We start from the raw sequence: 20,843 nt of genomic DNA on the forward strand, positions 1-20,843 counted from the left end.
CCCTGCCTGTACGGAGTTCAAATGTATACAGACTCTCCCTGTCTCATTGTTCCTTTACAGCAGTAACGTGGGTCGTGGGGGGCTGCTACATGTGTTTCACTCCCACCCCACTTCACCTATGATGCTTGGCAGAGTTCCTTCACCACATGTCTCTGGGCTCCATTCATGGCCTGCCCCAGTCGTGGGATGTCCAGAGAGTTGGGACTCATCATTGTTTGCTCTGTTGCCAATGCTCTCCAGCTAAAGGAAGGGGATGTGACACAACAGGGCTTTTCCAACATCCATTGCAAACGAACGGGCTCTTATTAAAACTGCAGGAGCTAAAGCTTCAGTGGAACATCCGGCCCCGAAGGCTTTCTGTTACTCCTGTCCCAGTGGACACTGCCTGATCTCCACTCAATGATTGCCCGTGGTGACAGGACTGAAATAGGGAATTCACAATGTACAGAATCGTCAGCACAAACCTGCATCCTATCACTCTACAACGGAGCAGGTTGTAGCATTCCTGAGAATGGACTTCAACTAAGACATTTTTGGAATGGTGACCCTGGACAAAATGAGAGTGAATAGCATTGTTTACAGTAACACGTAGGTCAACTCCCTTCAATGCACTGTGTGTCTGTCGCAACCTTTGCATTAACAGGAAATTACTGTACTTGCTGGGAAACCAATGAGTACAGTGAGGGGCCTACATAGGAAGAAACAACTTTCATTTATGTAGCACCTTTCATATCCTCAGGGTGTACCATAATGCTTTAGAGCCAATGAATTGTTTTTGAAGTGAAGTTACTATTATGCAGCTAATTTCTGCACAGTAAGGTTCAACAAACAGCAATGAGATAAATGACCAGACAATATGTTTTGGTGATGTTGGTTGAAGGATAAATATTGACCAGGAAACTGGGAGATTTTCTCTGCTCTTCTTGGGAATAGTGCCATGGAATCTTTTACGAACACTTGAGAGGGCAGATGGGGCTTCAGTTTAATGTCTCATCCGAAAGACGGCACCTCTGACAGTGCCGCACTCCCTCAGTACTGCACTGAAGTGTCAGCCTAGATTATGTGCTTGCTCCTGGAGTGGGAGTTGAACCCACAGCCTTCTGACTCAGTGGAGTGAGTGCTACCACTGAGCCAAACTGACAATAGCTCTCGAGAACTGCAGGTGGTGTGTAAGCCCTACTCTTGAGTACAATAAGTTTTATAGTCAACAGCTTATCACTGCCCATTCTGTTTATACCACAAAGGTGACAAGACACATGATAATGGGAGAAAGTTTCATTTGAATTTGCTCAATTTTATTTCTGTCTGTTAATATAAATGTGCAGGGCATTTAAATATCTCCATATCTTGTGGAAAATCTATTTTAACTCTCTCCTGAGGGCTTCTCACTGTTATTTTGAAAATCCTGTTAGCAGCGATTATAACAATAAATACAGTCAGCGTCACACCCTTAAAAGAAAGTACTCATCAAGGTGAGGAATGGCAACACTGGGGAGTGTATCCCACTATCAGCACTAAGTATTCTGTGACCGAGGGTAGCACTGCAATATAAAACTCACTCTTCTCTATCCAACAACCTGCCCCGATCAGAATACCACTTAATATTTCCCCACACCAGCTATCCTATGGTTGCATGGAATAAGACTGCTAACCTGGGGGCAGTTCTGCTCCCTGGCTCCACACACACGCACGCACGCACGCACGCACGCACGCACGCACAGATCCCAGCTCGAGACTCATTTTGCACAGGACACTTATATAATCCCTGAGAGAAGAGAATTCATCTCATCATTCTGGGCTGATTCACACCCGGACCCCAAAATTGAGCGAGCAAGCGGATTCGCCATGGGATACTAGTGTAGGAATACTTAACAGCTTCGCTTAAAATTCTTCTCTTCTATTTTAGTGGAAGTATAAATCTATTTATTTGAAATGAATTAGTACCTTGGCTAAAACAGTGAAGAGAGGAATTTCAGACAAACACGTTAGGAGTTTGTACATTGGTGTCCCCTGGCAGTTCCTTCACCACTTGTATTTCAATAAATCCATTACTCAGCTCATTTAAAATTGCAGCTCGGAGACTCGTAGCTGCTCTAAATATTAAAAGCAAAATGAAGTGCTTTGGTGCCAACGTGGGCCCTCACCAGTAAGAGACTTACTCACTTCAAATGCTTTCGGAACTGCCAATTGTAAAACACATCTAGATTTACAGTGCTAAAGAGGCAGACAAAGAGCGGTGTAGATGAGCATAGAGACAAATTATTAAAACATCCTTTTTCGGAGCATGAACTGATGTCGTTCAGAAAACCGAGGAGGAATTCAGGTTCAGTTCCAAAACCTTAAAATATCGTAAATGTGACTGATCCAATGGAATATACACAGCCAAAACAGCCTATTCCAGAAGTAAGGAATCCTGGAAACCAAGTGGAATAAGATGATCGTTCCACAGATAAATAAATCATGCAAAGATATTAAAAATTAGATGGCGCTTGAGTATTCCTCATTTCTCTACTGTACCTGGCCTATCAGTCTTGAAGTTCTCTTTAAGCAGGGATTAAATGTTAAATTAATAGAATAGTATTAGTGATTTAGGGAGTTATGATCAGTGAGGGGGTTGGAGATTGTGACTCTCCTTACAATCTCCGACCCCCTCCTCACGATCTCCGACCCCGACGACTGAGGCCCCATCCCCATAAACTCCTCCCCCACCACCATCTAGCACTTACCCATTCTTTCTTCTTTCCTCTTCTCCCGTCCGACTGAGACCAGCCTGTCAATCAGACCGGCCTGTCGGACGGGAAACCGTCAAAAAATAAATAAAAGACGTCCTTACGTCAAAATCGTAAGGACGTCCAGGAAACCCATACTTCCAGGTTTCCCATCAGGAATTCCTCCTTCCCGCCACCCCCATCCCCCCACCCCCTTCCCGGCTCCCTGATAAAATCACATCCTTAAAACCAGGACTTTTGGCCTGTGGGTAGGAGTATTTTAAAAAAAAGACACAACATACTTTGACATGAAATACTGGGTGGGGAATTGTGACTTTCACATTCTCAAGATGTCCCAAAGTGTTTCACAGCCAGTGAAGTACTTTTTGAGGTGCAGTCACTGTTATTTTATAGGCAAACACAGCAGCTAATTTGCAAACAACAAGGTCCTACAAATAGCAATGAGATGAATGACCAGTTAACCTTCTTTGGTGGTGTTAGAACGAACAAGGACACCAGGGAAACACCCCTGCTCTTCTTTGAAAAGGTGCCACAGAGTCTTTAATGTCCACCTGAACAGGCATACAGGGCCTGGGTTTAACGTCTCATTTGAAAAACAGTACCTCCAACAGTGCAGCACTCCCTCAGTTCAGCACTGAAGTGACAGCCTAGATTATGTGCTCAAGTCCAGGAGCGGGGCTTGAACTTCTGACTCAGGGGCAAAAGTCCTACCCTTTGAGTAATGGTCCCTCCTTGAATTGTGATGATCAGGATTGCTAAATCTTCCTTTGTAATTCATACTTAGACAAACACTCTGGCAGAAGGAAGAAAACTTTTTCAGTACAGGGTATCGCTGCCTGACTGTAGTAAAGGAGATGGATGGAAAAGCTGTATTTTATTCCGATCTTATTTGTTCGATTGATTCATCCTCTTTTAAAAGTGGTGAATCCTACTGTGGTATCATTCTCAGTGCAGTCGCAGCCTCACCCAAGTGGTCACTCTTCAAATGTGAGCTTGGACAATGAATGCTGGCAGCTATTCAAACAGGGGGGGGGGGGGGGGGGGGAGGAGAAAGAGAGGGGGGAGGGCAGAGTATCACAGCTGAGCTAGTTCCTGCCCTTAAACTTGCACTTTCTAGTAGGGGCTACTGGATAGCACTTGGCAGATGGAACATTGGCTGATTTTTCCCCCCTCCCTGGCCCAAAGGCATCGAGGCCAATTGTAATATCCCCAACACTATCCCAGCAGAGATTGGCTAAATCAGCACAGACCTTTTATTGGGTTGTGTACTCAGCCCGATGCTGGGTAATGCATTTACTGACTCAGGCTCCAGAGGGCCCTAAAGCTACATTTTAATACATTTTCAGTGACAAACTTTGTTGGACCATACCAACACAAGGCTAGGAAGTCCCAGTTATCGCCTTTAACCCGTGCACAGAGCGTCAACATGGAGGAATTTACGGAGCAGGCGCTAATGAAATGTCTGTTTCGTGTTTCTCCCAAAACTCCTTCTGTGGTTAAGGCCGTGTGACGAACAGACGTGGATAGAATCATAGAATCTTACAGTGCAGAAGGAGGCCATTCAGCCCATCGTGCCTGTGCCAGCTCCCTGAAAGAGCTATTCACTGAGGCCCATGCCCCAGCTTTTTCAAACTTTCCTTTTTTTAAATGCTATTATGGGTTCTGATTCCACCACCGTTTGTTGAAGCCTCATTAAGGGCCAATTAAGAGGGTTTTGTCCAAAGTTCTACAGCCTAGGTCTTCCGACATACCTAACACTTTTAAATCTGGTGTCAGATCAGTGGAGGGAGCAGGAGCAGGAGCAGGAAGGAACACAGCAGCAACACAACTGATGGAGGAGGAATCTATTTCTCTGCAAAGAGCATGGCAAGGCATCCAGAGCTGTACTGATTAGACATGTAGGAACAGGAGATGGCAGACCAGAAGGCCAGAGCACATCAGGGGCGGACAAACCATACCCGCTAGTACTCCATGCAGTCAGGGGACCTCAAGAGAGTGGGTTGGTTACCTGGGCTTCACAAAAGATCAGTGCTTAAGAAAGCTCGGGTTGTGGAGGGAGACATTCTACAGTCTGAAAGGACAAGACCTTTAGGCACACACCAGCACCTGCACCCTAACACTGTGGCGGTTAAAAGGCACCACGACCCTCAACTACTAAGCCATATTACTCTTCCGGTCACCCACAAGAGTTATCTGTGGGGTCAGCTGCATTAAAATGGCCACAGATTTCCTACTTCATAACTGAACCACCTACAGAGGAATCAGCGGGGGTCCGCAGCAGCAGCAAGACAGGAACCGTGCCTTCCCTGGAGTACAGGGAGTTACAGACTGCACACGTGCTATTTGTGCACCTGCACAGAATGCCATCATGCACCTCAGTCGGAAGGGCCTGTACTCTACGGATGTGCAAATGGAGTGCGACCACCACCGGAAAATTGTGCATATTGTTGCACACTTCCCAGGGAGCGCTCAGTGCAAATCAGTCGTGCGTGACCCAACTCAACCAAGGAGAAAGGGAGGAAGGTTAGTTTCTGGGAAATCTTGGTTATCCACTGCAAACGCACCCCTATGTAATCCCTGTGTCCCAGATGCAATGAGGCACATGGAAAACTCATTAAGTAGACATTTGGGATGCTTAAGCAAGAATTCAGTTTGTTCGACCATTCAGGCCAGAGCGATAGGAGTGGGGGGGGGGGGGGGGGAGGGGGGACTTACAACACGTCCCAGAGGGTGTTACTATGACAGTACACTATAGGCAGAGGCCTCACCCGAGAATTGAATGTGCTCACACGCAGCATCAAGCTTTGCGAGACCAGGAGAACGACGCCAGGTGGGAGCCACAAGCAGAGCAAGAGTCAATGATCTGGAGACTGGTGCGTCACTCTCATCACACTCTCAGTGCCAAAATTCATTGACTGAGCCTTAAAACAGTCACCACAACGGAGTTCTAATTAGGACCCCTCCTATTGCTTTAGTTTATTTGTTTTGTGCTGCCATCTGTACGTATTGTGTTCCCATTCCTAATGCTGTTGGTTGATTTTTTTTTGAGGAATGCATTAAAAGAAAACCTGATTGCAATGTACATTGTCTTTATTTGTGTGGTACGTGTGCAATGAATGTGGTGAATGTGATGCATTGCTGTGCTTTATCCTTATACTTCATGGCCCATGTCGCTTGGAAGTGACCACCTAAAGATATGGTCTTGGGGATCTATTGCCCTATGCCAATGAACCAATAATGTCCTGAATCTGCATCAGGAATCTCCTACGCTGTACTCATTGCAGGGGAGCTGCATGCTTTCAGGATCATTTTTCGTCATTTGTGCAGATGGAATGGGACTGGTGCCAACTTGAGAGCCAATGGCCAGTTCCCGTGCTATGCAGGTAGCTGCTGGGAGCCACGTAGGTCAGGTCCTCGCACAGGCCACTGATCTGTGCAAGGCAGTTGCACTTCCATGTCTCTGAATCCCTCCCTCACGATTGTCTGGGTTCTACAGGAAGCTACATCCTGGGATGATCTGGGATCTGCCCGTCCGTGTGACACAATCACATGTAATGATAGAGCACCTTTAACTGCGCCCCCCACCCTCCGTGGGAGCCCGTTGTCCTAGTGCACTAACCTCCACCATTTCCTAAGACGGTGGCACGGTCCCTCTAGCTTCACCCTTTGATGATCCCCTCAAAAAAGGTCCCACAGGACCCTTGCTGCACTACTGGGCACTGCGTCAAGACCACCTCCCCTCTATGCTCCCGAGAGAACATGTAAAATGTGTTACCTGCTTTATCGTGTACTATAGAAAAAAGAAGCCGCTTTGAAACGTGTGAATGTTGAGAGATGTTGCTGAGTTCACCAATAAACCCTGTTGTTTTTTTACCTAGAAATGAGGAGAACACAGTTAGCATCGAGATGGAGACAGTCACGGTACACTGGACATATGTCCGGAGATTAGGCAGGTGGCCAGCTCACTGATGTCCCCATGTTGTTTCCAATTCACCTGTAGGATGTGGCAGAGTAATCGGCAGTCCCCTGAAGGTTCAGTTCCCCTTTATTAAAAAGGCAACTTCTTGCCTCCACCCCCCTCCCCCTCCCCCTCCCTCGCTGGCTCAGAGGATCCAATCTCGGCCAGTGTTGCAGTGGGGTTGCTACACTTTGCTTCAGCTTCTCCAGGCCGGGGGGAGTGGGAAAGGTTGAGGGGAAGGAGCGACAGCAGGCAGCTAATCACTATCCAGTATTTATAGCACTGCTGGAAGCGGGTACACCTGGGGAAGATGTGGGGGGGGGGGGGGGGGGGAGGGGAAGGGGGTCAGTCTCAACTGTGATGGCCCCCACAATCGAATAGTCTGCCAATACTGATTACCCAGGTTTAAGGATGAAAAAAAAATCCTTATTAATCCTTCAATTATTAATCAGAAGTAGGGCTTGAAGTTGTGCGGGAGAGACACCACTCAGCATGAAGCTGTGCCCCAGCAATCAGCCATTCCTTCAAGAAAGGACATGCAAAGAGCAGGGCAGGGGCAGGGGCAGGGGCAAGGCAGGTACTGATTGGCAGGACAGGTACTGATTGGCAGGACTAATACTGGCATTAGCAGAAGACAAAGCGGGGCAGGTACTGACACTGGCAAGGGACAGAGCAGGGCAGGACAGGTGCTGACACTGGCAGGACAGGGGCAGGGCAGGTACTGACTGGCAGGACTAATACTGGCATTAGCAGGGGACAGGGCAGGACAGGTACTGACTGGCAGGACTAATACTGGCATTAGCAGGGGACAGGGCAGGGCAGGGACTGACACGGGCAAGGGACAGGGCAGGGCAGGGACTGACACGGGCAAGGGACAGGGCAGGGCAGGGACTGACACGGGCAAGGGACAGGGCAGGGCAGGGACTGACACGGGCAAGGGACAGGGCAGGGCAGGGACTGACACGGGCAAGGGACAGGGCAGGGCAGGGACTGACACGGGCAAGGGACAGGGCAGGGCAGGGACTGACACGGGCAAGGGACAGGGCAGGGCAGGGACTGACACGGGCAAGGGACAGGGCAGGGCAGGGACTGACACGGGCAAGGGACAGGGCAGGGCAGGGACTGACACGGGCAAGGGACAGGGCAGGGCAGGGACTGACACGGGCAAGGGACAGGGCAGGGCAGGGACTGACACGGGCAAGGGACAGGGCAGGGCAGGGACTGACACGGGCAAGGGACAGGGCAGGGCAGGGACTGACACGGGCAAGGGACAGGGCAGGGCAGGGACTGACACGGGCAAGGGACAGGGCAGGGCAGGGACTGACACTGGCAAGGGACAGGGCAGGGCAGGGACTGCCACTGGCAAGGGACAGGGCAGGGCAGGGACTGCCACTGGCAAGGGACAGGGCAGGGCAGGGACTGCCACTGGCAAGGGACAGGGCAGGGCAGGGACTGCCACTGGCAAGGGACAGGGCAGGGCAGGGACTGCCACTGGCAAGGGACAGGGCAGGGCAGGGACTGCCACTGGCAAGGGACAGGGCAGGGCAGGGACTGCCACTGGCAAGGGACAGGGCAGGGCAGGGACTGCCACTGGCAAGGGACAGGGCAGGGCAGGGACTGACACGGGCAAGGGACAGGGCAGGGCAGGGACTGACACGGGCAAGGGACAGGGCAGGGCAGGGACTGACACGGGCAAGGGACAGGGCAGGGCAGGGACTGACACGGGCAAGGGACAGGGCAGGGCAGGGACTGACACGGGCAAGGGACAGGGCAGGGCAGGGACTGACACGGGCAAGGGACAGGGCAGGGCAGGGACTGACACGGGCAAGGGACAGGGCAGGGCAGGGACTGACACGGGCAAGGGACAGGGCAGGGCAGGGACTGACACGGGCAAGGGACAGGGCAGGGCAGGGACTGACACTGGCAAGGGACAGGGCAGGGCAGGGACTGCCACTGGCAAGGGACAGGGCAGGGCAGGGACTGCCACTGGCAAGGGACAGGGCAGGGCAGGGACTGACACGGGCAAGGGACAGGGCAGGGCAGGGACTGACACGGGCAAGGGACAGGGCAGGGCAGGGACTGACACGGGCAAGGGACAGGGCAGGGCAGGGACTGACACGGGCAAGGGACAGGGCAGGGCAGGGACTGACACGGGCAAGGGACAGGGCAGGGCAGGGACTGACACTGGCAAGGGACAGGGCAGGGCAGGGACTGACACTGGCAAGGGACAGGGCAGGGCAGGGACTGCCACTGGCAAGGGACAGGGCAGGGCAGGGACTGCCACTGGCAAGGGACAGGGCAGGGCAGGGACTGCCACTGGCAAGGGACAGGGCAGGGCAGGGACTGCCACTGGCAAGGGACAGGGCAGGGCAGGGACTGCCACTGGCAAGGGACAGGGCAGGGCAGGGACTGACACTGGCAAGGGGCAGGGCAGGGACTGACACTGGCAAGGGGCAGGGCAGGGACTGACACTGGCAAGGGACAGGGCAGGGACTGACACTGGCAAGGGACAGGGCAGGGCAGGGACTGCCACTGGCAAGGGACAGGGCAGGGCAGGGACTGCCACTGGCAAGGGACAGGGCAGGGCAGGGACTGCCACTGGCAAGGGACAGGGCAGGGCAGGGACTGCCACTGGCAAGGGACAGGGCAGGGCAGGGACTGCCACTGGCAAGGGACAGGGCAGGGCAGGGACTGCCACTGGCAAGGGACAGGGCAGGGCAGGGACTGCCACTGGCAAGGGACAGGGCAGGGCAGGGACTGCCACTGGCAAGGGACAGGGCAGGGCAGGGACTGCCACTGGCAAGGGACAGGGCAGGGCAGGGACTGCCACTGGCAAGGGACAGGGCAGGGCAGGGACTGCCACTGGCAAGGGACAGGGCAGGGCAGGGACTGCCACTGGCAAGGGACAGGGCAGGGCAGGGACTGCCACTGGCAAGGGACAGGGCAGGGCAGGGACTGCCACTGGCAAGGGACAGGGCAGGGCAGGGACTGCCACTGGCAAGGGACAGGGCAGGGCAGGGACTGCCACTGGCAAGGGACAGGGCAGGGCAGGGACTGCCACTGGCAAGGGACAGGGCAGGGCAGGGACTGCCACTGGCAAGGGACAGGGCAGGGCAGGGACTGCCACTGGCAAGGGACAGGGCAGGGCAGGGACTGCCACTGGCAAGGGACAGGGCAGGGCAGGGACTGCCACTGGCAAGGGACAGGGCAGGGCAGGGACTGCCACTGGCAAGGGACAGGGCAGGGCAGGGACTGCCACTGGCAAGGGACAGGGCAGGGCAGGGACTGCCACTGGCAAGGGACAGGGCAGGGCAGGGACTGCCACTGGCAAGGGACAGGGCAGGGCAGGGACTGCCACTGGCAAGGGACAGGGCAGGGCAGGGACTGCCACTGGCAAGGGACAGGGCAGGGCAGGGACTGCCACTGGCAAGGGACAGGGCAGGGCAGGGACTGACACTGGCAAGGGACAGGGCAGGGCAGGGACTGACACTGGCAAGGGACAGGGCAGGGCAGGGACTGACACTGGCAAGGGACAGGGCAGGGCAGGGACTGACACTGGCAAGGGACAGGGCAGGGCAGGGACTGACACTGGCAAGGGACAGGGCAGGGCAGGGACTGACACTGGCAAGGGACAGGGCAGGGCAGGGACTGACACTGGCAAGGGACAGGGCAGGGCAGGGACTGACACTGGCAAGGGACAGGGCAGGGCAGGGACTGACACTGGCAAGGGACAGGGCAGGGCAGGGACTGACACTGGCAAGGGACAGGGCAGGGCAGGGACTGACACTGGCAAGGGACAGGGCAGGGCAGGGACTGACACTGGCAAGGGACAGGGCAGGGCAGGGACTGACACTGGCAAGGGACAGGGCAGGGCAGGGACTGACACTGGCAATGGACAGAGCAGGGCAGGGACTGACACTGGCAAGGGACAGAGCAGGGCAGGGACTGACACTGGCAAGGGACAGAGCAGGGCAGGGACTGACACTGGCAAGGGACAGAGCAGGGCAGGGACTGACACTGGCAAGGGACAGAGCAGGGCAGGGACTGACACTGGCAAGGGACAGAGCAGGGCAGGGACTGACACTGGCAAGGGACAGAGCAGGGCAGGGACTGACACTGGCAAGGGACAGAGCAGGGCAGGGACTGACACTGGCAAGGGACAGAGCAGGGCAGGGACTGTCACTGGCAAGGGACAGAGCAGGGCAGGGACTGACACTGGCAAGGGACAGAGCAGAGCAGGGCAGGGACTGACACTGGCAAGGGACAGAGCAGGGCAGGGACTGACACTGGCAAGGGACAGAGCAGGGCAGGGACTGACACTGGCAAGGGACAGAGCAGGGCAGGGACTGACACTGGCAAGGGACAGAGCAGGGCAGGGACTGACACTGGCAAGGGACAGAGCAGGGCAGGGACTGACACTGGCAAGGGACAGAGCAGGGCAGGGACTGACACTGGCAAAGGACAGAGCAGGGCAGGGACTGACACTGGCAAGGGACAGAGCAGGGCAGGGACTGACACTGGCAAGGGACAGAGCAGGGCAGGGACTGACACTGGCAAGGGACAGAGAAGGGCAGGGACTGACACTGGCAAGGGACAGAGCAGGGCAGGGACTGACACTGGCAAGGGACAGAGCAGGGCAGGGACTGACACTGGCAAGGGACAGGGCAGGGCAGGGACTGACACTGGCAAGGGACAGGGCAGGGCAGGGACTGACACTGGCAAGGGACAGAGCAGGGCAGGGACTGACACTGGCAAGGGACAGGGCAGGGCAGGGACTGACACTGGCAAGGGACAGAGCAGGGACTGACACTGGCAAGGGACAGAGCAGGGACTGACACTGGCAAGGGACAGAGCAGGGACTGACACTGGCAAGGGACAGAGCAGGGACTGACACTGGCAAGGGACAGAGCAGGGACTGACACTGGCAAGGGACAGAGCAGGGCAGGGCAGGGACTGACACTGGCAAGGGACAGAGCAGGGCAGGGCAGGGACTGACACTGGCAAGGGACAGAGCAGGGCAGGGCAGGGACTGACACTGGCAAGGGACAGAGCAGGGCAGGGCAGGGACTGACACTGGCAAGGGACAGAGCAGGGCAGGGCAGGGACTGACACTGGCAAGGGACAGAGCAGGGCAGGGCAGGGACTGACACTGGCAAGGGACAGAGCAGGGCAGGGCAGGGACTGACACTGGCAAGGGACAGAGCAGGGCAGGGCAGGGACTGACACTGGCAAGGGACAGAGCAGGGCAGGGCAGGGACTGACACTGGCAAGGGACAGAGCAGGGCAGGGCAGGGACTGACACTGGCAAGGGACAGAGCAGGGCAGGGCAGGGACTGACACTGGCAGGAGAGGGACACTGATATGTGACAATGAATGACTGGACTACCTCCTTTGACGTAATACAAGAAGTAACACCCTGATCTCCTCATGAACTGCCAGTCTCTGGTAAAGAGAATCATATTAATAACCTGAATGCATAATCCTATACTCTTCTGATCTCTAATCTTCCTGCCCCCAGCTTGGACATAACGGAAGTGACTCCTGGGCATAGTGATTTATAAATGAATTTATAATGGAGTCCATCACCGTTGTGGGGTTAGGAAGGTCTTTGAGATGGGATGGTGTGTACCAGTGAACTGACTGGGCCCTTGCATGACCCCTGTTTTGGAAACTCATGAACCACCCCCTCCCTCCTAACTTTGTGACTTAATTACTTGCATGTCCCTAAATGAAAAATACATGACCTCCCCCAACCCCTCTTCACCAAAATATTAGAAAACTTAGCGATGGTGATAGAACCCATCTCCCAACCATACGATGATCACTTGATTAGAAGGAACATGATGGGTGGGGGTGGGGGGGTGTGGTTTGTAGAGTTGGATGAATTATGGCAGTACTTTGTGTAGTTCGTACAATGGTTTCCATGCATTCGATTGTAACTTGAGCTCTTAAATTGAATGTGCTCCTGGAATAACGGAGAGCTCAACAGCGCTCTCTATTTTTAATGGCGAATCGAAGGAGCGTTTGCACATGTGCACTAAAACACGGAAATCGTGAACTTGCTCCTATTGGTTCGCTGGCGATTTGACAACTGCGAATTAAAGGGCCATCGCACACTGCAATTGTTGAAATCATTGAAAAATCGCAAACTTGCTCATCTGCCCAGCTGGAAGGTAACTCATTACGCCACCAAAAGGTACCCATAAAAACACCAGGTCTAAACGAAGTTTTAAAAGCGCAGTTAGTCTTAAGGACTGCCAAATAGCTAAAAATTAAATTTTAAAAATGTGGAGTCTCATATTACTCCTTATTTAAACAGTTTTTGGTCATTAAAAACAAACTTTTAAAAATTAATTTTTAAAAAATGTTTCTCTTTAATTTATTTCAATTATTTCTTTGGCTTTTTATTTTTAAAAAAATTAAATTTTTATTGACAATGACTTCAGAATACGAACTTTAAATGAATGAATTTTGCTTGCCTCTTGTGGGCGTGACTTCTCTTCCTGACAGATTTTGTGGGCATGTCTTCTTTTCCTGACAGACTGTTCCATGCGCGTCAACTCACGCTGCTCAGAGGCTGGGTTGATAGCGCACAATTTTTTGAAAAAAAGTTTAAAATCAAGCAAATTGACGCCACTGAGCCTGCAGTAAGTACATTTGTTAATTTAATTTGCAGGAGCTGCAGTGATCGTTGCCTAGTTCTGGCCCAATGTGTTTGATTTGTCCAAGTATTGTAAACCCAGCTACCCAGCAAGAGCTGAGCTTTTCAGGATGAAGGTGGACTGACCTTCCCCCACAGTGCCTGCCCCCGCAGAGTGACCTGCCCCCGCAGAGTGACCTGACCCAATACTCTTTTGCCTCATGTGCCTTTCCAAACAGATATAAAATCATAGAAAGGGGTCATTTGGTCATTCAAGTTTTCTTTCATTCTCTCTTTGCTCCCTATAAGCCACCTAGTCTAATCCCACTCTCCTGGTTGCTTCCCATTCCCTCTAACATTCCTCTTGACAACTCTCTATCTAATTCCCTTTTAAAACAGTGCGCGGATTCATTCTTCTTGAATTTGTGCCCTCTCGTTACTGTCTTACTGACCAGATCACCATTTGTGTTACCATAATTCTTCATAATCTTGAAGGCTCCCGTGACAAATTCCATGTCACCGTATATAGGTTATTATGCAAAGGTGACTGTTTACAGATGATTGTATGTATTATCCTTGTATATGGTATTAGCCTTGGCTCAGTGGTAGCACTCTCGACTCTGAGTCAGAAGGTTGTGTGTTCAAGTGCCACGCCAGAGACTTGAGCACAAAATCTAGGCTGACACTTCAGATGAGACACTAAACCGAGGCCTCGTTTGCCCTCTCAGGTGGATGTAAAAGATACCACGGTACTATTTGAAGAAGAGCAGGGGAGTTCTCCCGGTGCCCTGGCCAATATTTATCCCTCAACCAACATCGCCAAAACAGATTATCTGGTCGTTATCACATTGCTGTTTGTGGAACCTTGTTGTGCACAAATTAGCTGCCGCGTTTCCCTGCATTACAACAGTGATTACACTTCAAAAATACTTCATTGGCAGTAAAGCACTGGGATATCCTGAGGTCGTGAAAGGCGATATATAAATTTTCTTTCTTTAAAAAGTACAGATCACTGTATGTATTGTTTCTGTATATAGGTCATTCTATAAGGGTCACAATATATATTGTCCCTATTTACTGGTCATAGTGAACACACACACACACACACACACACACACACACACACACAGTATAAATGTACGTCACTGTAGATAGGTACTGAGACAGAACTAGCTTTGTGTAGAAATATAAATTGATTCGTTGTGCTCTGTTTAAATGTAACCCCAAGGCTGAGGTAGGTCTAAGATGGCCACCCAGCTCCAGTGTATCTGACTTCTGGAAAATGGCTGTTGTTTTCAATTTCTATACAGCTTTAATGTGTTAAAGCCCAGGAAAATTCAATTTGATGTGAACATCTCTCTACTATGGCTCATTCAACCTGGAAATGGGAATGTCAGTCAAAGGAAATATTAAGTATTAATAATGCATTCTAGGCAGTTCAAAAGCCAATTGGATATTTAAGCCTCCAGCCTGGGAGACAGAGAGAAAGAGTGAACCATGAAAAGTGTGGATACCAGGGCAGTTCTGGGTGAGGCAGGAACTTGTGACAGACTGTTGGTAGAGACTCTCAATACATTTATTGCTAGTGGAGCAGGCGGCACATTTAAAAGACCTGGTAGTTTTTGCTGCCTTTGTATATAAGCAGTGCTGTTCCACACGTGTCTCACTTGTTTAATTTCTGTAAATAAAACCAGCTGGTTCTTCCAGTGTGATTTGGAGAGAAAAAGCACAGAGCGCACTAACAGTCCAGGATCATGAGAGTCCTAAAGGTCTCTGCAGGGCCAAAAACCCACAGGGTTTGTAGGGAATATTAGGTCCACTTACAGGAAGTGTGGCACTGCAAGAGGTAACGGCTCATTAAAATATCCTAAAATCATATCACAACAGTGGCAACGAGTAGTGAGAGTTACCCATCCCATCACAACCTGTAGTGGGTACAGTAATGTAGTGGCTATGGTACTGGGCTAGCACCCTAGAGATTGTAAGTTCAAATCCCACCATGACAAATTGTGGAATTGAATTGAATAAATCTGGTCATTTGAGGGCTGGAGCAAAAATAAATGAAGATCAAAGTGCATTAAAAATTCATCAGGCCCATCCAGAAGGGAGCCTGTCACCCCCTACTCAACGTGGCCTAGACACAACTCTAGTCTCACACTACATGATATGTATATAGTACATAGGAGAGTGGCCCCAACACAGACCCTTGTTGACCACCACATCTTTCCAGTCCATGAATCTTCCTTTTACCCCAACCTTTTGCTTTCTGCCCTCCAACCCCCATCTTTCTGTCCATGTAGCCACATTCCCCCAAATTCCATTTGCCATTATCCTAAGTCTTTTATGTGGTACCTTATCAAATGTTTTTTGACGATCCATATAAGCCACCTCCACTGCATTTCCTTAAATCGATCATCTCTTATTTCTTCAATGAATTCTTTATGATTCGTCAAGCACAGCCTGTCTTTTAGAAATCTGTGCTAATCTGACCCTGATTAATTCATCTTTCTCCAAGTGCTCAACAACTGCATGATGGACTCTAGTAGTTTATCCAACAATTGAAGTAAGACCAACAAGTCTACAATTTCCTGGCTTAAAGGAGTCACCTTTGCCATACTCTAAAATAATTTTCCCACATAATTTTGGAAAACTGTAGTCAGAGGCTCCACTATTTCTTTCCCAGCTTTCCCTTAAAATACAAGGATGTAAACCATCGGGTCCCAGTAATTTCTTTAGTACCATATCCCTTTGAATAGTAACCATGGCTAACTGTTCTACACCCACCTCTGGTGGTTCTGCAGTCCTGTGTCCACCTCCCGAGGTAAAATATTTACAAAGTGCAAAGCTGATTCTGTAAATCAATCTCTGTTTTTGAAAACTAATGACCATGAGCTCCATAATTCCCATTGGGCTGGAGAAGTCTGAAGTCATGGGAGGTAAACGGGTGCAGAAAAAATAAAATCACCAACACTGCACTCACTCAATATGCCAATCGGCAGAGTTCACCATACAAACGCCTAACTTACCTCCCATGTGCACTGTTTAGAAGAATTGGGTTGAAGGTTGTGTAAAAATAACACACACAGGAACCTAGTATTAATTTCACTGATTGGAATTTCTACTCTGCTCCAAAACAGCTGATTTGCACTCTTGTGTAATGGTTTTCTCCTCTCTACCTTGGCAGGTACGGACTCAGTGGGATAATTTTAACCTAACTCGCCACTGACTTCAATGGAGAAAAAAAAAATCAGGCAGAGTGTAAAGCCAGCATTACACCCGATCCCGTAAGTTTTCCAATGGGCGGGTTAGGTTAAAATCATGCCCAGTAAATCTGATATGACAAAGTTATAAACAAAGCAGGTACTGCAATGTACAAACATGACGCATTTAAATGTAGATAGCTCTATACCAAAATACATCCGCGTGGACATCCTGACAACTTTTTCCTCCATTATAAATTCCTGTGCGACATTTATAATAGAAACTGCAGCATTACCACTGGTAGGAAGTTGTAATTACAGAGTGGCATGTTTACATAGGGAGTTTCCATTATAAATATGGACATCGGGGTTTATAAATGGAAATCCAAAACTAAGGGCAGAATTTATGACTTCAAAATGAGGACTGATTTACGTCAGTGTGCCATGATCCAATTATCCCCTTCCCTTCAACCCTGTTTCACCTGAAAACTTCACTTGGTTTTGGCTCTCTTGTGTGCAACTCCACAGGAGATTGACCAACAGATAACAAAAATGTCTTCAGGCTTCCCATTTGTCACACCCATTTCTTGTTGTCACAATTCAGTGACACTTTGTGACATTGGTAATGCTTACTGTGTAATGCTAGCACCTGCTTCTATTACTTTTAAAAGGTAACAGCATAACACCTATTACTGAGTACTCTCTCCAGTGGCGGCTTTGTGGTGGGAGTCACCCACGCCTGCCGACTATTGTGGCCTTTTTACAACAAACAGCCAAAAGACATAACATTTCCTCCCACTAACAATGAGCATGGGCATAAGATCATAAGAAATAGGAGCAGGAGTAGGCCATACGGCTCCTCGAGCCTGCTCCGCCATTCGATAAGATCATGGCTGATCCTTAACCTCAACTCCACTTTCCCGCCCTCTCTCCATATCCATTAATTCCCTTAGTGTCCAAAAATCTATCAATCTCATTCTTGAATATACTCAACGACTGAGCATCCACAGCCCTCTGGGGTGGAGAATTCCAATGGTTCACAACCCTCTGAGTGAAGAAATTCCTCCTCATCTCGGTCCTAAATGGCCAACCTCTTATCTTGAGACTATGACCCCTAGTTCTAGATTCTCCAGCCAGGGGAAACAACCTCTCAGCATCTACCCTGTCAAGTTTTCTCAGAATTTTACACGTTTCAATGAGATCACCTCTCATTCTTCTAAACTCCAGAGTGTATAAGCGCATTCTACTCAATCTCTCTTCATAGGACAATCCATTCATCAATCTAGTGAACCTTCGTTGCAACCCCTCTAAGGCAAGTATATACTTCCTTAAGTAAGGAGACCTAAATTGTAAACAGTACTCCAGGTGTGGTCTCACCAGAGCCCTTTATAATTCCAGCAAGACCTCCTTACTAAGACCATAGGAGCAGGAGTAGGACATTCGGCCCCTCAAGCCTGCTCCGCCATTCAATGAGATCATGGCTGATCTGATTTTTACTTCAACTCCACTTTCCCACCTTTTCCCCATATCCTTTGACTCCCTGGCTGATCAAAAATTTGTCTAACTCAGCCTTGAATGTATTCAATGACTCAGCCTCCACAGCTTTTTGGGGTAAAGAACTCCAAAGATTCACGACCCTCTGGGAGAAGACATTCCTCCTCATTTCCATCTTAAACGGGTGACCCCTTATTCTGAGACTCTGCCCCCTAGTTTTAGATTCCCCCATGAGGGGTAACATCCTCAGCATCTACCCTATCGAGGCCCCTCAGAATCTTGTATGTTTCATTAAGATCTCTCATTCTTCTAAACTCCAATGAGCATAGACCCAACCTGTTCAATCTTTCCTCATAAGACAACCCTTCCATATCCGGAATCAACCTAGTGAACCTTCTCTGAACTGCCTCCAATGCAAGTATGTCGTTCCTTAAATAAGGGCACCAGAACTGAACGCAGTACTCCAGGTGCGGTCTCACCAGCACCCTGTACAGTTGTAGCATGACTTCCCTGCTTTTATACTCCATTCCCCCTAGAAATAAAGGCCAATATTCCGTTTGCCTTCCGGATTACCTGCTGCACCTGTAGGTTGACTTTTTGTGTTTGCTCTTATAAGCCAACATCCTTGCAATAAATGCTAAAATACCATTTGCTTTCCTAATTGCTTGCTGTACCTCCATGTTAACTTTGTGATTCGTGTACAAGGACATCCAAATCCCTCTGAATACCAACATTTTAGTCTCTCGCCTTTTAAAAAATATTCTGCTTTTCTATTCTTCCTACCACAGTGGACAATTTCACATTTCCCCACGTTATATTCCATCTGCCATCTTCTTGACCTGTCTCTACATCCCTTTGCAGCCTCTTTGCGTCCTCCTCAGAGCTTACTTTCCCACCTAGCTTTGTATCGTCAGCAAACATGGATACACTACACTCGGTCCCCTCATCGAATCAAGGCCTTATAACTCATCATTAGCCATTTGTTGCCTTATGGTTACTGCAATCTCACTATTATCCATTCTCAGGACTACATTTTACTCTTTTTTTTAAAACAACGAGAAAGTTAAATACCTTTGTTTTGTGGAATTTAGGAACCGCCAAATTGATGTGTGTACTCAATTTTGCTGTGAACAATTTTGTGAGGCCCATATTTTCTGGCAGTTTAAATAGACGGCATTGCTCAGTCAGCAAGCAATACTGCACCTTAATGTGGCAGCGATCTAGAGCAATACTGCTTTGCCACACAGGTGACTTGGACAACAAATGATATGGCATGCGTCCTCACCCGGGATTCACAACCAAATCTCCTTTAGGTGTCAGTTTGGCTCGGTTGGTAGCACTCTCGCCTCAGAAGGTTGTCGGTTGAAGACTCGCTACTGAATTGAATACATGCTCTGGAAGTTTCCTTGGGCTTCTCCCTTCCAGCCGCCATAAATTCAGCGGAAGATCAATGGAAATCCCTCTCAAGTGCGTAAACGGAGTATCCACTGAAGTTACAACGGCGGAGCAGGAGAAGCCCAGAAGAAATTCCCGGCGATAATCTAGGCTGACATTTCAGCGCAGTACCGAGGGAGTGCTGCATTGTCAGAGGTGCCGTCTTTTGAATCGGTCTGCTTGCTCAGGTGGACATAAAAGATCCCATGGCTCTTTCCGAATAAGAACAGGAAGCACTCCCAATATCCTGGTCAACATTCTTTCCTCAACCAGTACCACCAAAAGTGGGTTATTCCATTGTAAACCTCATCTGGTGTTTGTGGAACCAGGGTATGCAAAAATTGTCTGACTTAATTAACAGCAGTCACTGCCCTTCAAAAGAGTAACTCAATTGATTGTGAAATGCTTTGGGACATCCTGAGGATATGAAAGGTGCAATGTCAATGCAAGTTCTTTCTTTCTTTCTTGACTTACCCAGACCATCTGTAAATTCAATGAATGGAGTTGGTCCACTTTCTCAGGAGCATGAGGGGATTTAAAAAAAAACCTGTAGGGAGTTGATATTCACACAGAACAGAATGGCACAAGTAGATGCCAGGGAGCAGGTGGAGCCCTGGCTGATTTCCCCCTCCCTGCTCATGATCATTGAGGCCTCTGTAACACCTGCACCCACATTTTTGCCTGAGATCAGCAATTGAACCCAGAGCCTTCCTGGTCTATAGGGGTCAGCACCATGCCAGGCAATCCACTGAGCCATGGTGGGGGACCTTATAATAGACCCTTTAAAAAAAGACTAACAAGGTCATTTCTACAGTGTGTTCCTTGCCTGCTAGCTCAAGGCATCAGCAAGCTAGGCACCCACCTCATATGCATAGAATCATAGAAAGGTTACAGCACGGAAGGAGGCCATTCGGCCCATCGAGTCAGTGCCGGCTCTATGCAAGAACAATCCAGCTGGTTCCACTCCCCTGCTTATCCCCGTAGCCCTGAAAATTTTTTCCTTTCAAGTATTTATCCAGTTCCCTTTTGAAGGCCATGATTAAATCTGTCTCAACCACCCCCTCGGGCAGTGCATTCCAGATCCTAACCACTCGCTGTGTAAAAAAGTTTTTCCTCATATTCAACACCCAGGGCATTCACTGTTACCCAACAGCCAATGTATTGAAGGCACCAAGGCTGCTTCAAATAATAAATTGTAATATCCGATCCATTACTGCTGCAATCAGTCAAAGATATACAGATACCGTACCTCAAAACACCACCAAATGGCAACATCTCCTCCTTGATGTTTTGCAAAGTATTGAATTAATTCCTTCAGTGTGGCGGGTGTTAATTCAATACTCCAATCCTGCTCCACGGAAAGCAATTGACATTATTGCACTGACAAA

General features: G+C 49.7%; 1 protein-coding gene across 10 annotated transcripts in view; it reads right to left on the reverse strand.

Annotated features, from left to right (window-relative positions):
- Nucleotides 1–20,843, reverse strand: part of gtf2ird1 (GTF2I repeat domain containing 1) — a 157,786-nt gene that overhangs the window by 84,546 nt on the left and 52,397 nt on the right. For 9 of the 10 annotated variants that reach the window (XR_010968476.1, XM_068008024.1, XM_068008029.1 and 6 more), the window contains exon 7: nucleotides 6,505–6,603. The exons of the other annotated variant lie outside the window; for it this stretch is intronic. Coding sequence is in view for 8 of the 9 variants with exons in the window: in XM_068008024.1 (XP_067864125.1) it covers nucleotides 6,505–6,603 (99 nt within the window). In the remaining variant the exon portion in view is untranslated. The remainder of the gene's footprint in view (nucleotides 1–6,504; nucleotides 6,604–20,843) is intronic. 10 annotated transcript variants of the gene reach the window in all.

This window comes from Heptranchias perlo, chromosome 28, assembly GCF_035084215.1.
Source record: "Heptranchias perlo isolate sHepPer1 chromosome 28, sHepPer1.hap1, whole genome shotgun sequence".
Taxonomy (NCBI): Eukaryota; Metazoa; Chordata; class Chondrichthyes; order Hexanchiformes; family Hexanchidae; genus Heptranchias; species Heptranchias perlo.